Below are 14,262 nucleotides of genomic sequence, written 5' to 3'. Positions count from 1 at the left end.
TTTTTATTTAAGATTCATTTAAGAGACAGAGAGACAATGAGAGACACACTTACACACAAAAGGTAGGGAAGGAGGATGGGAGAGACAAACAGGCAGAAAGCTCCCAACTGCTGGTTCACTCCCCAGATTCCCGCTGGGTGGCAGGAACTCAACTGCTTGAGCCATCACCGTGCCTCCCAGGGTCAGCATTAGTGGGAAGCTAGTCAGGATATGGATATCTTAACTGTTAGGCTAGATACTGCTCCTGGTATTCGTTCTACAACATAGCAAACTTCATACTCTTTTCCATTAAAATAGGGTAAGAATTTTGGCTTGGTATGTTTGGTGGCAATCAAGATTTTGTGTATATATTTCCAGAAATTCTCCAGCTTTAGGTTTGTGCGGGTAGGCAGACGGACCAGGAAGGCACGCAGCCAGCACCTGAATAGGGGCAGGTGCAGTATATTAGTCCATTTTTAAAAAAAGATTAATTGATTTATTTAAAAGACAGTTACAGAGAGGCAGAGTCAGACACAGAGAGATCTTCCGTTCACTGGTTCACTCCCAAATGTTCAAAAGGCCGGAGCTGGGCAGATCTGAAGCTGAGAGCCAGGAGCTTCTTCTGGGTCTCCCACGTGGGTCTAGGGGCCCAAGGACTTGGACCATCCTCTGCTGCTTTCCCAGGCATAGCAGAGAGCTGGATCTGAAGTTGAGCAGCCGATATTTGAACTGATGTCCATTTGGGATGCTGGCATTTCAGGGGGTAGCTACAGCGCTGCCCCCTATTAGTCCATTTTTTGTTGCCATAACAAAATATCTGAAGCTGAATATTTTATAAAATGAAGACATTTATTTAGCTCACAGTTTTGGGGGCTGAATCTGCTCAGCTTCTGGTGAGGGCCTCATGGTGGAAGCACATTTAGAAGAAATCCTTGTCAAGATAAGAAGCCAGAGACTGGGATGGGGCTCATCTTATATACAACCCCCTCTGCAGGAACTAATCAGGCTCTCATTAGAACTGTATAAATTCGGCCGGCGCCGCGGCTCACTAGGCTAATCCTCCACCTTGTGGCGCCGGCACACCGGGTTCTAGTCCTGGTCGGGGCGCCGGATTCTGTCCCGGTTGCCCCTCTTCCAGGCCAGCTCTCTGCTGTGGCCTGGGAGTGCAGTGGAGGATGGCCTAAGTGCTTGGGCCCTGCACCCCATGAGAGACCAGGATAAGTACCTGGCTCCTGCCTTCGGATCAGCGCGGTGCTCTGGCTGCAGCACGCTGGCCGCGGCGGCCATTGGAGGATGAACCAACGGCAAAGGAAGACCTTTCTCTCTGTCTCTCCTTCTCACTGTCCACTCTGCCTGTCAAAAAAAAAAAACAAAAAAAAAAAACAAAAAAAAACACCTGGATAAATTCCAATGTGGTGATGCCCCCAGTGATTTTGCTACCTTGTGCTATGACCTGTCTCTTAAAGCTTCCACCAGCACCTCCCCCCCTTTTTAAGATTTATTTTATTTATTTGAAAGAGTAATAGAGAGAGGTAGAGCTGGAGAGAGGGAGAGGGAGAAGAAAAGAGAGAGAGAGAGGTCTTCCATCTGCTGGTTCACTCCCCAAATGGCTGCAATGGCCAGAGCTGAGCTGATCTGAAGCCAGGAGCCAGGAGCTTCCTCGGGGTCTTCCACGTGGGTGCAGGGCCCCAAGGACTTGGGTCATCTTCCACTGCTTTCCCAGGCCATAGCAGAAAGCTAGATCGGAAGTGGAGCAGCAGGGACTTGAACCGGCACCCATATGGGATGCTGGCACTGCAGGTGGCGGTTTTACTCACTGCACCACACGCCAGCCTCTCTACCAGTTCTTAATACCACCGCACTGGCAACCAAGTCCCCTGCATGTGTACCCTTCAGGGACAAACCACATCTGCACCATAGCACAGGTAAGAGGGGAAAGATGGATTAATGCAGGATGGGGATAGGCGTTTTGATACTGATGATGAGAGCAGGTGTCTCCAGATCTTAGATAATGTCTTAAAAACAAGGTTGGTCAGTTCTCTCACCTGGATGTCCTCTCAGGAGTCATGCAGTATACAGCGTGGATTGTTGTACATTTAGAATGACAGCCTTGTAAGACAGAATACCATTTCTTAAAAGTTTTCTGACTGGATATCTTTGGTTAACTGTCTGTAGACCACCGGCATTGAAATAGATTTCGAGTGTCTTTGTCAGCTCAGAAGTAATCCGTACTCTGATAGCTGCCTTAACCCCACCTGCTCTCTAGATTCTTTGAAGGAGAATGACCTGGCATCATGGGGCAAGTTGCTGTGAACAGATCTGCGGAAATGCCCATATTCTGTTTGAGGTGGCCTGGAGGAGAGATGATCGAGAAGCTTGGGTGCTTTATTGCTAATTATACATTGGCTGCATTTCAAAAGATACAATAGGCGGAAAGAATAAAATAAAAATCACTTGTAGTTAATTCTGGATGTTTTTGAATATTTTGTATTTATTAAATAAAAATGGGATCATAATATAAGATCTGATTTATTGTCTTTATTCACTTACAGTTCCTGGGCCTCTTCTAGTGTGTTGGAACTTTGTTTTCATATACTGTGAATTTTTTTCCTGTGTCTATAAAGATAAATAAATTTCTGCCTCGTGAAGATACAATATTCTGCTTTGTAGTTATGTCTAATTTCTTGAAACAGCCCCTATTGTTGGTGTTTTTCCTTTGCTGTTGTGAACAGTGAAGTGGTAAACATCTTCTTAGCTGTATTTCTGGAAATATCTTAATTTTTTTCCTTGACAGCATTTCTTACATGTGAAATTGCTGAGTCAACTGATGTGCACGTTTTTCTCGTCTTAAATATGTACTGTGAAGTTGCACACCAGAGATTGTACCAATTATACCCCCTTCAGCAGTGTAGATGAATGACAAGTTGACAGGATTTGAAAATAAATGAGGGGAACTTGCTATTTTAGGGAGTTTAATATCAAGCAGAGGAAATGGCAGGCGACATACATTTGGGAGGAAACAAGGGTTCTGGATCAGATAGAATTCAGTTCTGCTACTTTTGATCTCTGACAAGTTATTTGATATCTTTCACAATCAGTTTCCTCTGTAAAACTTGGATTCCTGTCTGCCCGGTGGAGGTGTAGGAATGGAAAAGTACGTTATGGTATAGCTCTACAGTTCTGTTTGCATCCCCTTCCCAATTTGATCTTATTTTTTGGAAATTTTCATAACATTGATCATTTGTCTTGAAAATGAAGTTAAACTTAAGAGTTGTGGTTTTCCTTAGTACTGAACAACATTCCTAATAGAACCACAGATGTTAACTGACAAAGGCCCAGATGTACTTAATTAAACTGTTGTTAAATTCTGTCTAGTCTCAGGATTTATGGATCTTGGATAAACTTCATTGGGATTGGGTTCAGACTGATCTGACTTGGAGCTTGCTGGGGGAATCTGTAACTCCTTGGCAAGTGAACCTCAGACTGGTCCTAGCACAACTGAGGACCCATGTGGCTATGCCGGAAATAGATTATTTTGTTACATCCTGTTCTGTGTCATGCTGCTTAGAATAGAGATGCCACTTCCCCCTCCTACATCTAATCCTTCTCCTCTCCAGGTTCTGTGAGAGCTCTGAAAAGTCTGGTGACATTTTTGAATCATGGATGATGATAGTTGTGAAACGGACAAGTTTGATTTTTTTCCTTTGGATTTCCTCAAGAATAAAACACTATGATTTTGATATTCACTGCTCTTTCTGAGGGTTACTAGGGAAAATATTTTTTCTAGCACTTAGCATTTTAACTCAGTTTAACTATAGATGTTTAAGATAAGCTCCAAATTCTTTGGAAAAGAATGTGTTTTTGTTTGAACTGTCAAGTTACTGTTGATAATTAAAATAATGCATCACTTTAAATTACATAAGGTAGTGTTCGAGTATTACATAAGTATTAAGTGGTCACTGACCAAAAAAAATCAGAAAATGTGGGCGCATACAAATTTAAAAAGAAACTGCCTTTTATCCAGGTCTCAAAGAGGACTATGAAGATCATATTGGTTTTGTTAGCTTGTGGGTTCTGGTGTCTCATGTGATCTTACAAGATAAAATAATTGTTTGAATATTAAAATAATTTTCAAAAAGAGGTTGTGTTTAGGGAAAGTATGGTATAGGACTCTGAGTCCTGATTCCACTATTGTTTGCCTGTGTTTGAACTTCTAAAACTTGGCAGATAGTAAACTTTGGTTTTCCTCATTCTTCTCATACTTTTTTGCTTTTCACCTTCTTTCCCTTTTCTGCTTTTCACCATGCCCTTTTCTTCCCATCAAGTGTATCTCAGCCTGAAAATAACCTGTGCTGTATGGTATAGCAAACGACAAATAAGTATATGATTCTAGAATATAGGTGCAAAGAGTTAAACAATTAACTTTCTTGGTTGTGTGTCACATGTTTATTGTCAAATTCTGATATAATAAGATCTTATATAGATAAGAAGGTGTTTTACATTTGAAGGCCATGGGCCAATATTCAGTTCTTTAAAAGACTTTGAAAAATGCCTTTAAATTGTGAGTTAACGTTTATTCTACAATGTGAATAATATATAATGGTTTGTTTCCAAAACAGTACAATTCAACATTTATACATGTACATGTATTGAAATGTCACATTGTACCCCATAAATATGTCCATACAAAATATTTAATATATGTCATATATTGCAAATGTAGTATACTATGTAACATATTTTACTATGTGTTAATAAGAATGAAAATATATGTAACAGAAAGCAATACAATTATTTTGGTGATAGTTTGCCATTTCTTATAAATTGCCATCAAGCATTTTTTTCTTTCTTTTTTTTTTTTGTGATTTTTTTTTTTTTTGACAGGCAGAGTGGACAGTGAGAAGGAGAGACAGAGAGAAAGGTCTTCCTTTGCCGTTGGTTCATCCTCCAATGGCCACCGCAGCCGGTGCGCTGCGGCTGGCGCACCGCGCTGATCCAAGGCCAGGAGCCAGGTGCTTTTCCTGGTCTCCCATGGGGTGCAAGGCCCAAGCACTTGGGACATCCTCCACTGCACTCCCTGGCCACAGCAGAGAGCTGGCCTGGAAGAGGGGCAACCGGGACAGAATCCGGCGCCCCGACCGGGACTAGAACCTGGTGTGCCGGCGCTGCAAGGTGGAGGATTAGCCTAGTGAGCCGTGGCGCCGGCCCTGCCATCAAATATTTTAACAATAGAAACCTAGGTTATGAATTTTAGAAAACTTTTTTTTTTTTAAAGATTTATTTTAAAGTCAGATTTAAAGAGAGAGAGGGAGAGACAGAGACAGAGATGGAGATCGATCTTCCATCTGCTGGTTCACTCCCAGACGACCACAATGGTTGGGACTGGACCAGGCCAAAGCCAGGAGCCAGGAATCAGGAGCTTCATCCCGGTCTCCCACATGGTTGGCAGGGCTCTAAACATGTGGACCATCTTCCACTGTTTTTCCTTGGCCATTTTCAGGGAGCTGGATTGGAAGCGGAGTGGCCGAAAACAGGAACTGGCATCCATATTTCGGATGCTGTCTTTGCAGGAGATGCCACAACACTGGCCCTGGAAGACTTAAGTGTTGTGGCCTTATTTTCATTACAAATATTATTGCATCTTGAAAAGCAACAGTCAGAGATGTGAGATACAATAGGCTAATTCCTAATATGGGTTAACATCAGTGCTTGCTCTGTTTGTCTTGAGGTGAGGACAGTATTCAGCAGAAACTGAGTGGAGAGTCTGTAGCCATCAAAGCCAGCATTCCAGAGCTGGAGCTGTGTATGCTTCTGAGCCCTTCTACTGTGGGATTCTTCAGGATCTTCCCCATTCTGGCTTGGGAGTCCTAGAGCAGAAGGTGTAATTGCCACAGGGTTGCTGTGCAGGGTCTTTGTTTTACTCTCCCCTGTGTCTGGTAGCCCCCATTGTATTATCAAGGCACTCTTTGTTTTATAGCCTATCAGTAGAGGCAGTGAAAGTTTTATGGGAAAAAAGGGCATAGATTGAGTATGAAATTTGGTAAGTACTGGTCCTTGTGTCTCCTCTTTGTAGCCCTTCTGAACATACACGTTGGCTATAAAACACAAATGGGGTACTGTCCTGTAGGTTCTCTAGGAGGCTTACTTTCTCAGTCCACCCCCCCCCCCCTTTTTTTTTTTTAAAGATTTATTTACTTGAAAGGCAGCATTACAGAGAGAGAGAAAGGGAGAGGCAGACAAAGAGGGCAAGAGACAGATAAATCTTCCATCTGCTGGTTCACTTCCTAAATGGCCACAACAGCCAGGGCTGGGCCAGGCCAAAGCTAGGAGCCAGAAGCTTCATCCAGGTCTCCTATATGGGTGCAGGAGTCCAAGGACTTGGACCATCTTCCACTGCTTTCCCAGGCCATTAGCAGGGAGCTGGATCAGAAGTGGAACAGCTGGAACTCAAACCAGCACTCTGGTGGGATGCTGACACTGCAGGCGGAGGCTTTACCGGATGCACCAGAACGTTGGCCTCTCTTCTCTTCAAATCCTGCTTTGCTGCAGCTGCCGTGGGTCATTCCTTGCTTAAACATTTGAGTAGCCATCATGGCCTCTAGTAGTGTTTTTTTTTTTTTTTTTTTTGATGTCTCACATGAAAGAATGAAAAGACTCAGAACATTCTTATTATATAACAAAATTCAGAGTATCTCTAAAAAATCTGATTTTTTGCCTTATTTACTTCCACCCTTTATCACTGGATTAGTGTTGAACAGACATCATTTCTTGCCTTGGGCAAATGATCCTCACTTGTTCTACAAAACATGGAGTCTTTGTCAGTTTGAGTTGGCTGTGGCTTGATACGCCTTACGTCTTAGTTTCAGAACCTCACCCCCGCCTCCACTTCTCGGTGTATAGCATGACTCACTTCTATTCTCTGACAGATACTGTTGAAACAATATGTATGCTGAGTTGCAGGTAAAAAGTCTGGTCTATGTTGATATAAAATCAGGTGGCTACCTGGGAAGCATTGGTGGCTGTTTATTGGTAGACTGTAGCACACATTTAAAGAGATGTTGTCTTTTTACAGGATGAAGTTCCAGGTTCTACAGAACACTGTAGGAGAGACCTCCGTGATTTGGCCCTTGCCTGTCTGAGCTTTCCTCACCTCATACTTAGCATATTTTAATGCTTAGCTGATCGATGATCCTTGCATACAAGGGATGTGTCATGTCTTAGTTCTTTGGCTTTGCTTATGCTATTTATTCAGCTTGGAATGTCTCTCTCTCTCTCTGTCTCCCAGCTGCTTCCTACTCATCCTTCATGGTCTAGTTCAAGCAGCTTCCTCCTTTGGGTGGCTTAGGGTTATGTGTGTGTGTGTGTGTGTGTGTGTGTGTGCATTTATACTATATATCAAGATTTCCTTTCTATGAGCTCCTGAGGTTAGGATGTCTTAAATGCTTAGTTGTATGTACAGTAGAATTCAGATGAGTTTTTTGTTAAATGGAACAGTGTATTTGAGCATGATTGGAGTTAGAAGAACCTGATATTGACAATAACCTATGGAAAGAAGATTAAAGAAAAAGATATGGGGGAGGAGGGTTAGAACACCTGTAATAAGGCAGATTTCTAAATCAGAGTAACATTAGAGAGATTATTATCATAAAATACCTCTCTCTGGGTAGCTTTAAAAAGAATGCCCCTTTGAGAAGGAAACCAGGACAGGAGACTCAAAAACAACCCCATCTAGAGAGAGACTGAAGTTAGCGTTTGTGAATACTTCTTCAAACAGCCAGTCAGAAGACAAGGTGCCTGCAACTACTTTTTCCTTTTGATCCGTGGTTCCCATGGCAATAGGAAGAGAAGCTAGGGTATTTCTCTCCTACCTCTTTGAATAAAACTTTTTGCTTTTGAAAAATGTGAAACAGCTGTTATTCTTCTTGCCTTTGTATATGGTATTTCTTGACAGGATGGTACTGATTATGATTTTTATTTATACAGTGAATATGGCAAAATTAATAAGCATTGTCAGTTTCCTTGGTGGTGTTTCTTCAGGCTTTAGGGACTTACAAGTATAATCAATTAATTTGGATATTTGCTGTTAATATCAAAACCTGTTGTGAATCATTTCCTGCTCCCTATGAACACTCCTAAATTACAATACTGGTCATTACAAATTGCTAAATAGGACATTGTGATAAAGCTTTGTTGGAGGATTTCTACTCGAGGCTTTTCTTGAGTATTCCCAGTATGACCCTGTGGGGTTTCTTTTGAGCTGAAAGCTGAAGTTTTCAGAGGAAAGAGACTTAGTTTCCATTGTTGTTTGGCTTCATAAGTAGGTCAGTAAGTGTTTTTTAAAATTGATATAAGTAACCATGATATGGGGGAAGTTCTTCAGATCTTTTTTAAATAGCAGTTCCAGGAGCTTAAAGATAGACCACTGTTAGCTTAAAGAAAAAAGAATAAGAAAAACAGATAATAGTTTATTTTGTCACTATAGCTAATATATAGAAATCTTTTTTTTTTAATTTAAAGCATTATGGATAATTATTTCAGAATGGTCAACATGGTTTTCATGTGAAGCTCCTAAATTTAAAATTACAAGTTTCAAGAGTCACTGTTGTGATCCTAGTTGCATTTTAATGCTCTTAGGTTGATGAATGTGGAACTTTTATTTTTATCCATTATTTCAAAATTGGATCAATGTCCATTCTGGTCCATTAGTCCTAAGAGGAAGCTTGTTTAGGCTAGCAGGTACAGACTTCCACATTGAAGAGAGTATATTTCCCAGAGTGGCATTTTCTGTTGAGTAAAGACTATTTTTCTGTAAATGTGGTTGGTCACTTTGCACCAAAGTAACTGAGATCAGACTCTTAGAGGGTCCTTTTAAAAACCTTTTCCTGACTATACAAGTTCAATATCAAGCTTTAAAAAAGATTTTAAGCACCAAACTCGTAATAATGTTGAAATTAAGTTTACAGAAAACTTTCTGTGTATTGCTTTACAAATTTTTTACATTGAGTATCGATTAGGTTATTATATAGTCAGAAAACCTTGGGAAGATCACTGTTTTTCCCTGGGCTTCAGTTTCTTTACCGCTCATCTAAAATCAGGGGTAGGAAGTTAGACTAAATTACATTAGGGGGAGAAATGTTTGGCACAGCAGTTAACATGATGCTTGGCACCCCATATCCCTTGCCCCGGTTCAGAGTGACAGAGCAGAGTTCAAGTTCTGGTTCCGCTTCCTGTTATATCTTCTTGCTAATGCACACTTTGGGAGATAGTGATTGAGCTCAAGTACTTGGGTCCCTGACATCCACGTGGGAGACCCAGGTGGAGTTCCTGGCTCCTGGCTTGGGACTGGCTCAACCCCGTGTTGCAGGCATTTCAAGAGTGAATTGGCTGGCGCCACGGCTCAGTAGGCTAATCCTTCGCCTGCGGCGCTGACACACCGGGTTCTAGTCCCAGTCGGGGCGCCAGATTCTGTCCCGGTTGCTCCTCTTCCAGGCCAGCTCTCTGCTGTGGCCCCGGAAGGCAGTGGAGGATGGCCCAAGTCCTTGGGCGCTGTACCCACATGGCAGACCAGGAGAAGCACCTGGCTCCTGGCTTCGGATCAGTGCAGTGCGCTGGCCGCAGCGGTCACTGGGGGGTGAACCAACGGCAAAGGAAGACCTTTCTCTCTGTCTCTCTCACTGTCTACTCTGGCTGTCAAAAAAAAAAAAAAAAAAAAAAAAAAAAAAGGACGCATGGAAGATCTTTCTCTGTTTTTGTCTGCCTGTCATATAAAATGAAAATAAAGAATATAAAAAGCTCTTTAAACCATTCCTTCCAGTTCTCCTATGCTGTGATTTTTTTTTAACTTATTGAATGTGAAACATTGCCTTAAAAATTTTAGATCTTATTTGCAGAATCTAATCAAGGTATAGTTTTTCATGCTTATATGGTTTTTACCCTTTGAGGCAAATACAAATGAAATGTCACAGAGGAAATTTGACTATTTTTACTGAATAAATGAAAATCAGTTTACAGATGAGCTTTGAGGTTAATTTGGTGTCTGTTTCTGAATGCAGTATAATCCTTAAACTCCATCCTTCTATCTGAGTTATTCTGTGATTTGGATAATTAGAAAGATTCCAAAGAGGACACCTAAATTGAGGTACAAGAATATTGGGAGTTTTTTTAAATTACAGAACCCATGTAATATAAATATGTAATGGACCTTTTCTCTGCCCATCCACTTCTGATGTATGTTATGGAAACATTCTGTTTATTATAACAGGCATGTGCCTGAGTATCTCTGAATAGAGAGACTTCGTATAGTGGAACAAAAATTTGCTTAGAATCAGACAGAATTATCCTCTGGTCCTTTTTGTGCTGTTAGTTAACCCTGTGTACCTTGAACCAGGATCTTCTTTCCTGATCATCGGTTTCCTTATCTGTAAAATGGAACAACACCTTTCTTACACGGGTTATCATGAAATTTTACGATATTAACTGTCTGTGGTATTACAGGAGCTCTGTAAGTGGAGCTGCTTTCATTGTATTCAGCCAACATTTATTCAGCACCATTTCTGTAGTTGGTACTCTAAACGAGGAAACCACGGGGCAGCTAAACAAGTGTGGGAATCTCAGGGGTGCACGGCTACCACGTTGGCTATGGTAAGCTTTGGAATAAAGGCACACATTGGAAACATGGCATTTTCATTGTTACCAGAAAGCTGCATTTTTTAAAATTCCATTTGCTTCCTCTGCCTTTTTTTTTTTTTTTTTTTAATATCTTTTCTGAACAGTCTTAGTATTCCTGTGTTGTAGGTAAGATTTTACTGGTTAATGGCAAACGCTTGCAGGTCTGTCTGATGCAAGCAAACTTGTCTTCGTTTAGTTTGTGGTTGGGGTCATCTTAGACTTTGCCCACAAAGCAGAATGTTTTGACAGGGAAAGTTATTCTGGGATAGTAAGTGTAAACCAGGACTGTCTCAGGCAAATGAAAATGTTTGCCCATCCTAATTATAGCTAGGATCAACAAATTTTACGAGCTTGCGTCTAAAACTTGCAGAGTATTTTGGGTGAACCCAAACACTCATTTTCAGTTTTTCTTTCATGATTATTTCTCGTGCTATAGTAAGTTAATTGACGTTAGATCTGAAAAAAAAAATGCGTACTGTAAATAGTCTGATGGTTGTTAAGTACTAAGAATGTGTTTGTTTTTGTATTTTACTTTTTAATCTTAGTTTCTTTAAAACCAGCTAGCTTTTAAAGGACAATGGAAAAGAGTAAATGAAATGAGCTTTTAATTCTTTGTCCTGTCACATGAGCTTGATAAACAAAGTCCAGGATGAAAATCATGACATTCTAAAGTTTTTCCTTTAGAAAGGCAGACGTGTGGATGACACCAAAAGTCAGATGTGGTTTTAAGCAGCTTTTTACTGTCTGTTACTCTTAATCTATCACTTATCTTACTTGTTTCTTTTGCCCTATTGTCTGGATCTACTGTGATTGGAGGTTGGGCACCAGTGCAAAACTACTCATGAAAAAAGTGATCCAAATTTCTAGGATAGCCTGTGGAAGGAACTTGGGTTTTGGTAGCAAACTGAAGTTTAAAATTCTGGCTCTCCTGTCCTGCTATGTGTCCTTGTGCAAATCATTTAATCTCTGAGCTTTAATTTCCTTACACTGTGGTGTGAGGATCAGATAATACATGAAGTGCATGGCACATAGTTGGTTCTTAAGCTATGAAGGCAATTATGATTTATGGCATAGACCAGTTACTGTTACTTTTATGACATTGTGGTCACACTCTCACCACTAATCTTGTTTGTACTCAAACTTTCACAGTTCTGTTGGGGGGTTTTTATTTAAACTTTCTCTCTCCCTCTTGATTCTGTTCACTGTATCCTGAGAAATTAGTGGCTGGCAGCGGAAGCCTCCTCTCCTAGGATAGAAAGTGGGCCCTCTCCCAAGGTTTTAGTAAGGGACCTACCCTGTCCTCCAGATTGCCACGGGTGCACCCCCTGCCCCAACTAACATTCAAGTTGCCTGTGTGAAGGAGTGATTTGTTGCGGCCGGCCTCTAACTGCTTCTTCTCTTCCTTCCTTTTTGTCATCCTGCAGTGTTCTGTGCCAAGGTCTTTGTGGCTAGGCTGCGCCAACCTGGTAGAGAGCATGTGCGCACTGAGTTGCCTGCAGAGCATGCCCAGTGTCAGATGTCTCCAGGTGCCTCTCTTCTTTCTTGTTGTAAATGTGTTTTTACGTATGCCATGAACATTTGTTGAAACTTGCAGTAGTGTGTTTAATCCAATGTTAAGTCTGCTAAATGTTCTGTGTAACCCTCTGCTTTCCTCCAGCCTGGGTGCCCCGCATGGAGGAGTTAGTACCAAGAGGGGCCCTTCTGAGCAAGTGGGGCTCCCGCTGGGCCATGTCCTGCTCCCCTTTTTCTGCTCCTGCTTTTTACTCTTTCCTCCTGACCTTGAAGTTGTGATTCTCATGTTTAATAGTTGTGCATGTGCCATTAAAAAAAAATAATAATCCAAAAAACAAAAACAAAACCTTGCCATTTTCCATTTGGCTACCTTTTCCAGTTGGTTGAGTTGGGAGGGTTCCTAATTAAAGTGTTGATTTTTTTTTTTCTATTTTGAAACTCATCCTTTTGGTTTGCTTTTTTCTCCCTCATTCAAAAAAGAAGCGAGGAGGGAATCCTTAATGGTTTAAAGTCTCAAATTGAAGTCATAGCTTTATGCTGCCAATACCTATCAGTTTGGGCCGCCTCCCAGATGCCACATCTGGTGCCTGTCCTCAGGGTCCACCCAGTTTTCCAGGCTGGGGCTGGCAGAGAATTCCACAGATGAAAGTAAAAGTTTTGGGGGGACTGAGGGGTGGGAAGGGGTTGTAATAGGAGTGCAGCTGGTGGTGACCTGACTTGTTGGGATGGTTTCTAAGAGAGCCAAGGCAGAAGATTACTGTGGCTGTATTTGTGAAGCTCTGTTGCAAGAAAGCATGAGTTTAATTACATATGGTTTCAGTAGCAATATTCAGTTTCCATCACTGCTTAATCCACAGTTTGATATTTCTTTAAAAAGCAATAATTAAATTGCTGGTGTCCTGTAGAGATTGCCGTATTTTAGGAAAAGAGGTTGAAATGATGAAATGAGCTACAGTGGTATTATTGGTGCTGTGGGTAACTCTGCTCTTTCTAGAATAGCTTTCTTTTCACATTTATAGTCTTAAGTGGCTCTGGGGGCTAGGGAGGAGGAACTGTTCTTGCAGATGAGGCTGGGTCAGGCATTTTATTTACTTGTGGGCAAACACTCTGAGTAGCATTGATGTGGTTATTGATTCGAATAGCTTTATTTAGAGCACTGTACTAGAACCTCACTAATGCAATTAACTGGAGAGAGTAAATTCTATACAAGGCCCAGTGGTCTTTAGATTCTCTGAAAAAGGTGGGTCACAAGTTCCAGGATGTGGGAATTGGGTGTTGCAGTGAGGCTCCAGCATGAGGTCTGTGTTTGGAAAGCAGCTTCCCCATGTTCAATGCAGCTCTAACAAGATGCTCTTGAGATGGCAGACATAGCTGCATGTGCTCTCCTTGGTGCTGTATAATGGATATTTGCATTGTAATCATGGTGTGCATCTGTGTCTCTAGTTTCTGAAAATGTTCAGTTGCTTTTTTTCCAGAACTGGAAATGTAAGTAGGGGAAGACTTGTAGTTGTTAATGAGGTTTGGAGTACAGAGTATTTTTATTGCATTCAGTTGAAAGTAATTGACCAATGGAAGGCATCATCCGATATATTTTAGTAGCCGTATTGTGAATTCTCTGGAGATGGGGTGAGTGGGAGGAAGTATGGATTCCTACCTTGGTGAAAATGGAAAGCCAACTGTGTTAAAAGTTCTTTGACTCATCTCTTCCTGTGAAAGTCATTTATGAGAAAAAAATGGGAATGTTGCCTTTATGGCCCTTAGTTTAGTGAATGGAGCAGTGTTGTTCTTAGAGGTATGTAGGAAATTTTGTTTATTTTTGCTAGCATTTAATTAAGGTACATAGCACAGTAAATGAATTAAGTACTCAGCTGATCGGAGTTAGCAAATCATTACTCTGTTTTGTTCCTCCTGTGAATGGAAAGTAACCATGTAGTAATGAACTTGAAAGAATTCCTTCCACTCAGTTGTTTTACATATTGTTTTTTTTTTTTAAATAAAAACCTGCACATGGATTTTCATTCTTACTTTTTCTTTATTTTCTCTCTCTCTCTTTTTTTTATTGTTTCAATGCCAGCATTCCTCCTTTCTGCTTCCATCCTGTCT

General features: G+C 41.1%; 1 protein-coding gene across 7 annotated transcripts in view; it reads left to right on the top strand.

Annotated features, from left to right (window-relative positions):
- The window catches only part of FBXW11 (F-box and WD repeat domain containing 11), a 136,687-nt gene that overhangs the window by 39,534 nt on the left and 82,891 nt on the right, over nucleotides 1–14,262 (top strand). For 4 of the 7 annotated variants that reach the window (XM_051843606.2, XM_008255385.4, XM_008255389.4 and 1 more), the window contains one exon: nucleotides 12,072–12,173. The exons of the other annotated variants lie outside the window; for them this stretch is intronic. In XM_051843606.2, the coding sequence (XP_051699566.1) occupies nucleotides 12,123–12,173 (51 nt within the window). In that variant the 5' untranslated portion in view covers nucleotides 12,072–12,122. The remainder of the gene's footprint in view (nucleotides 1–12,071; nucleotides 12,174–14,262) is intronic. 7 annotated transcript variants of the gene reach the window in all.

Source organism: Oryctolagus cuniculus, chromosome 6, assembly GCF_964237555.1.
Source record: "Oryctolagus cuniculus chromosome 6, mOryCun1.1, whole genome shotgun sequence".
Taxonomy (NCBI): domain Eukaryota; kingdom Metazoa; phylum Chordata; class Mammalia; order Lagomorpha; family Leporidae; genus Oryctolagus; species Oryctolagus cuniculus.
The sequence above is the reverse complement of the archived record's forward strand: the minus strand, read 5'-3'. Positions and strand labels throughout refer to the sequence as shown.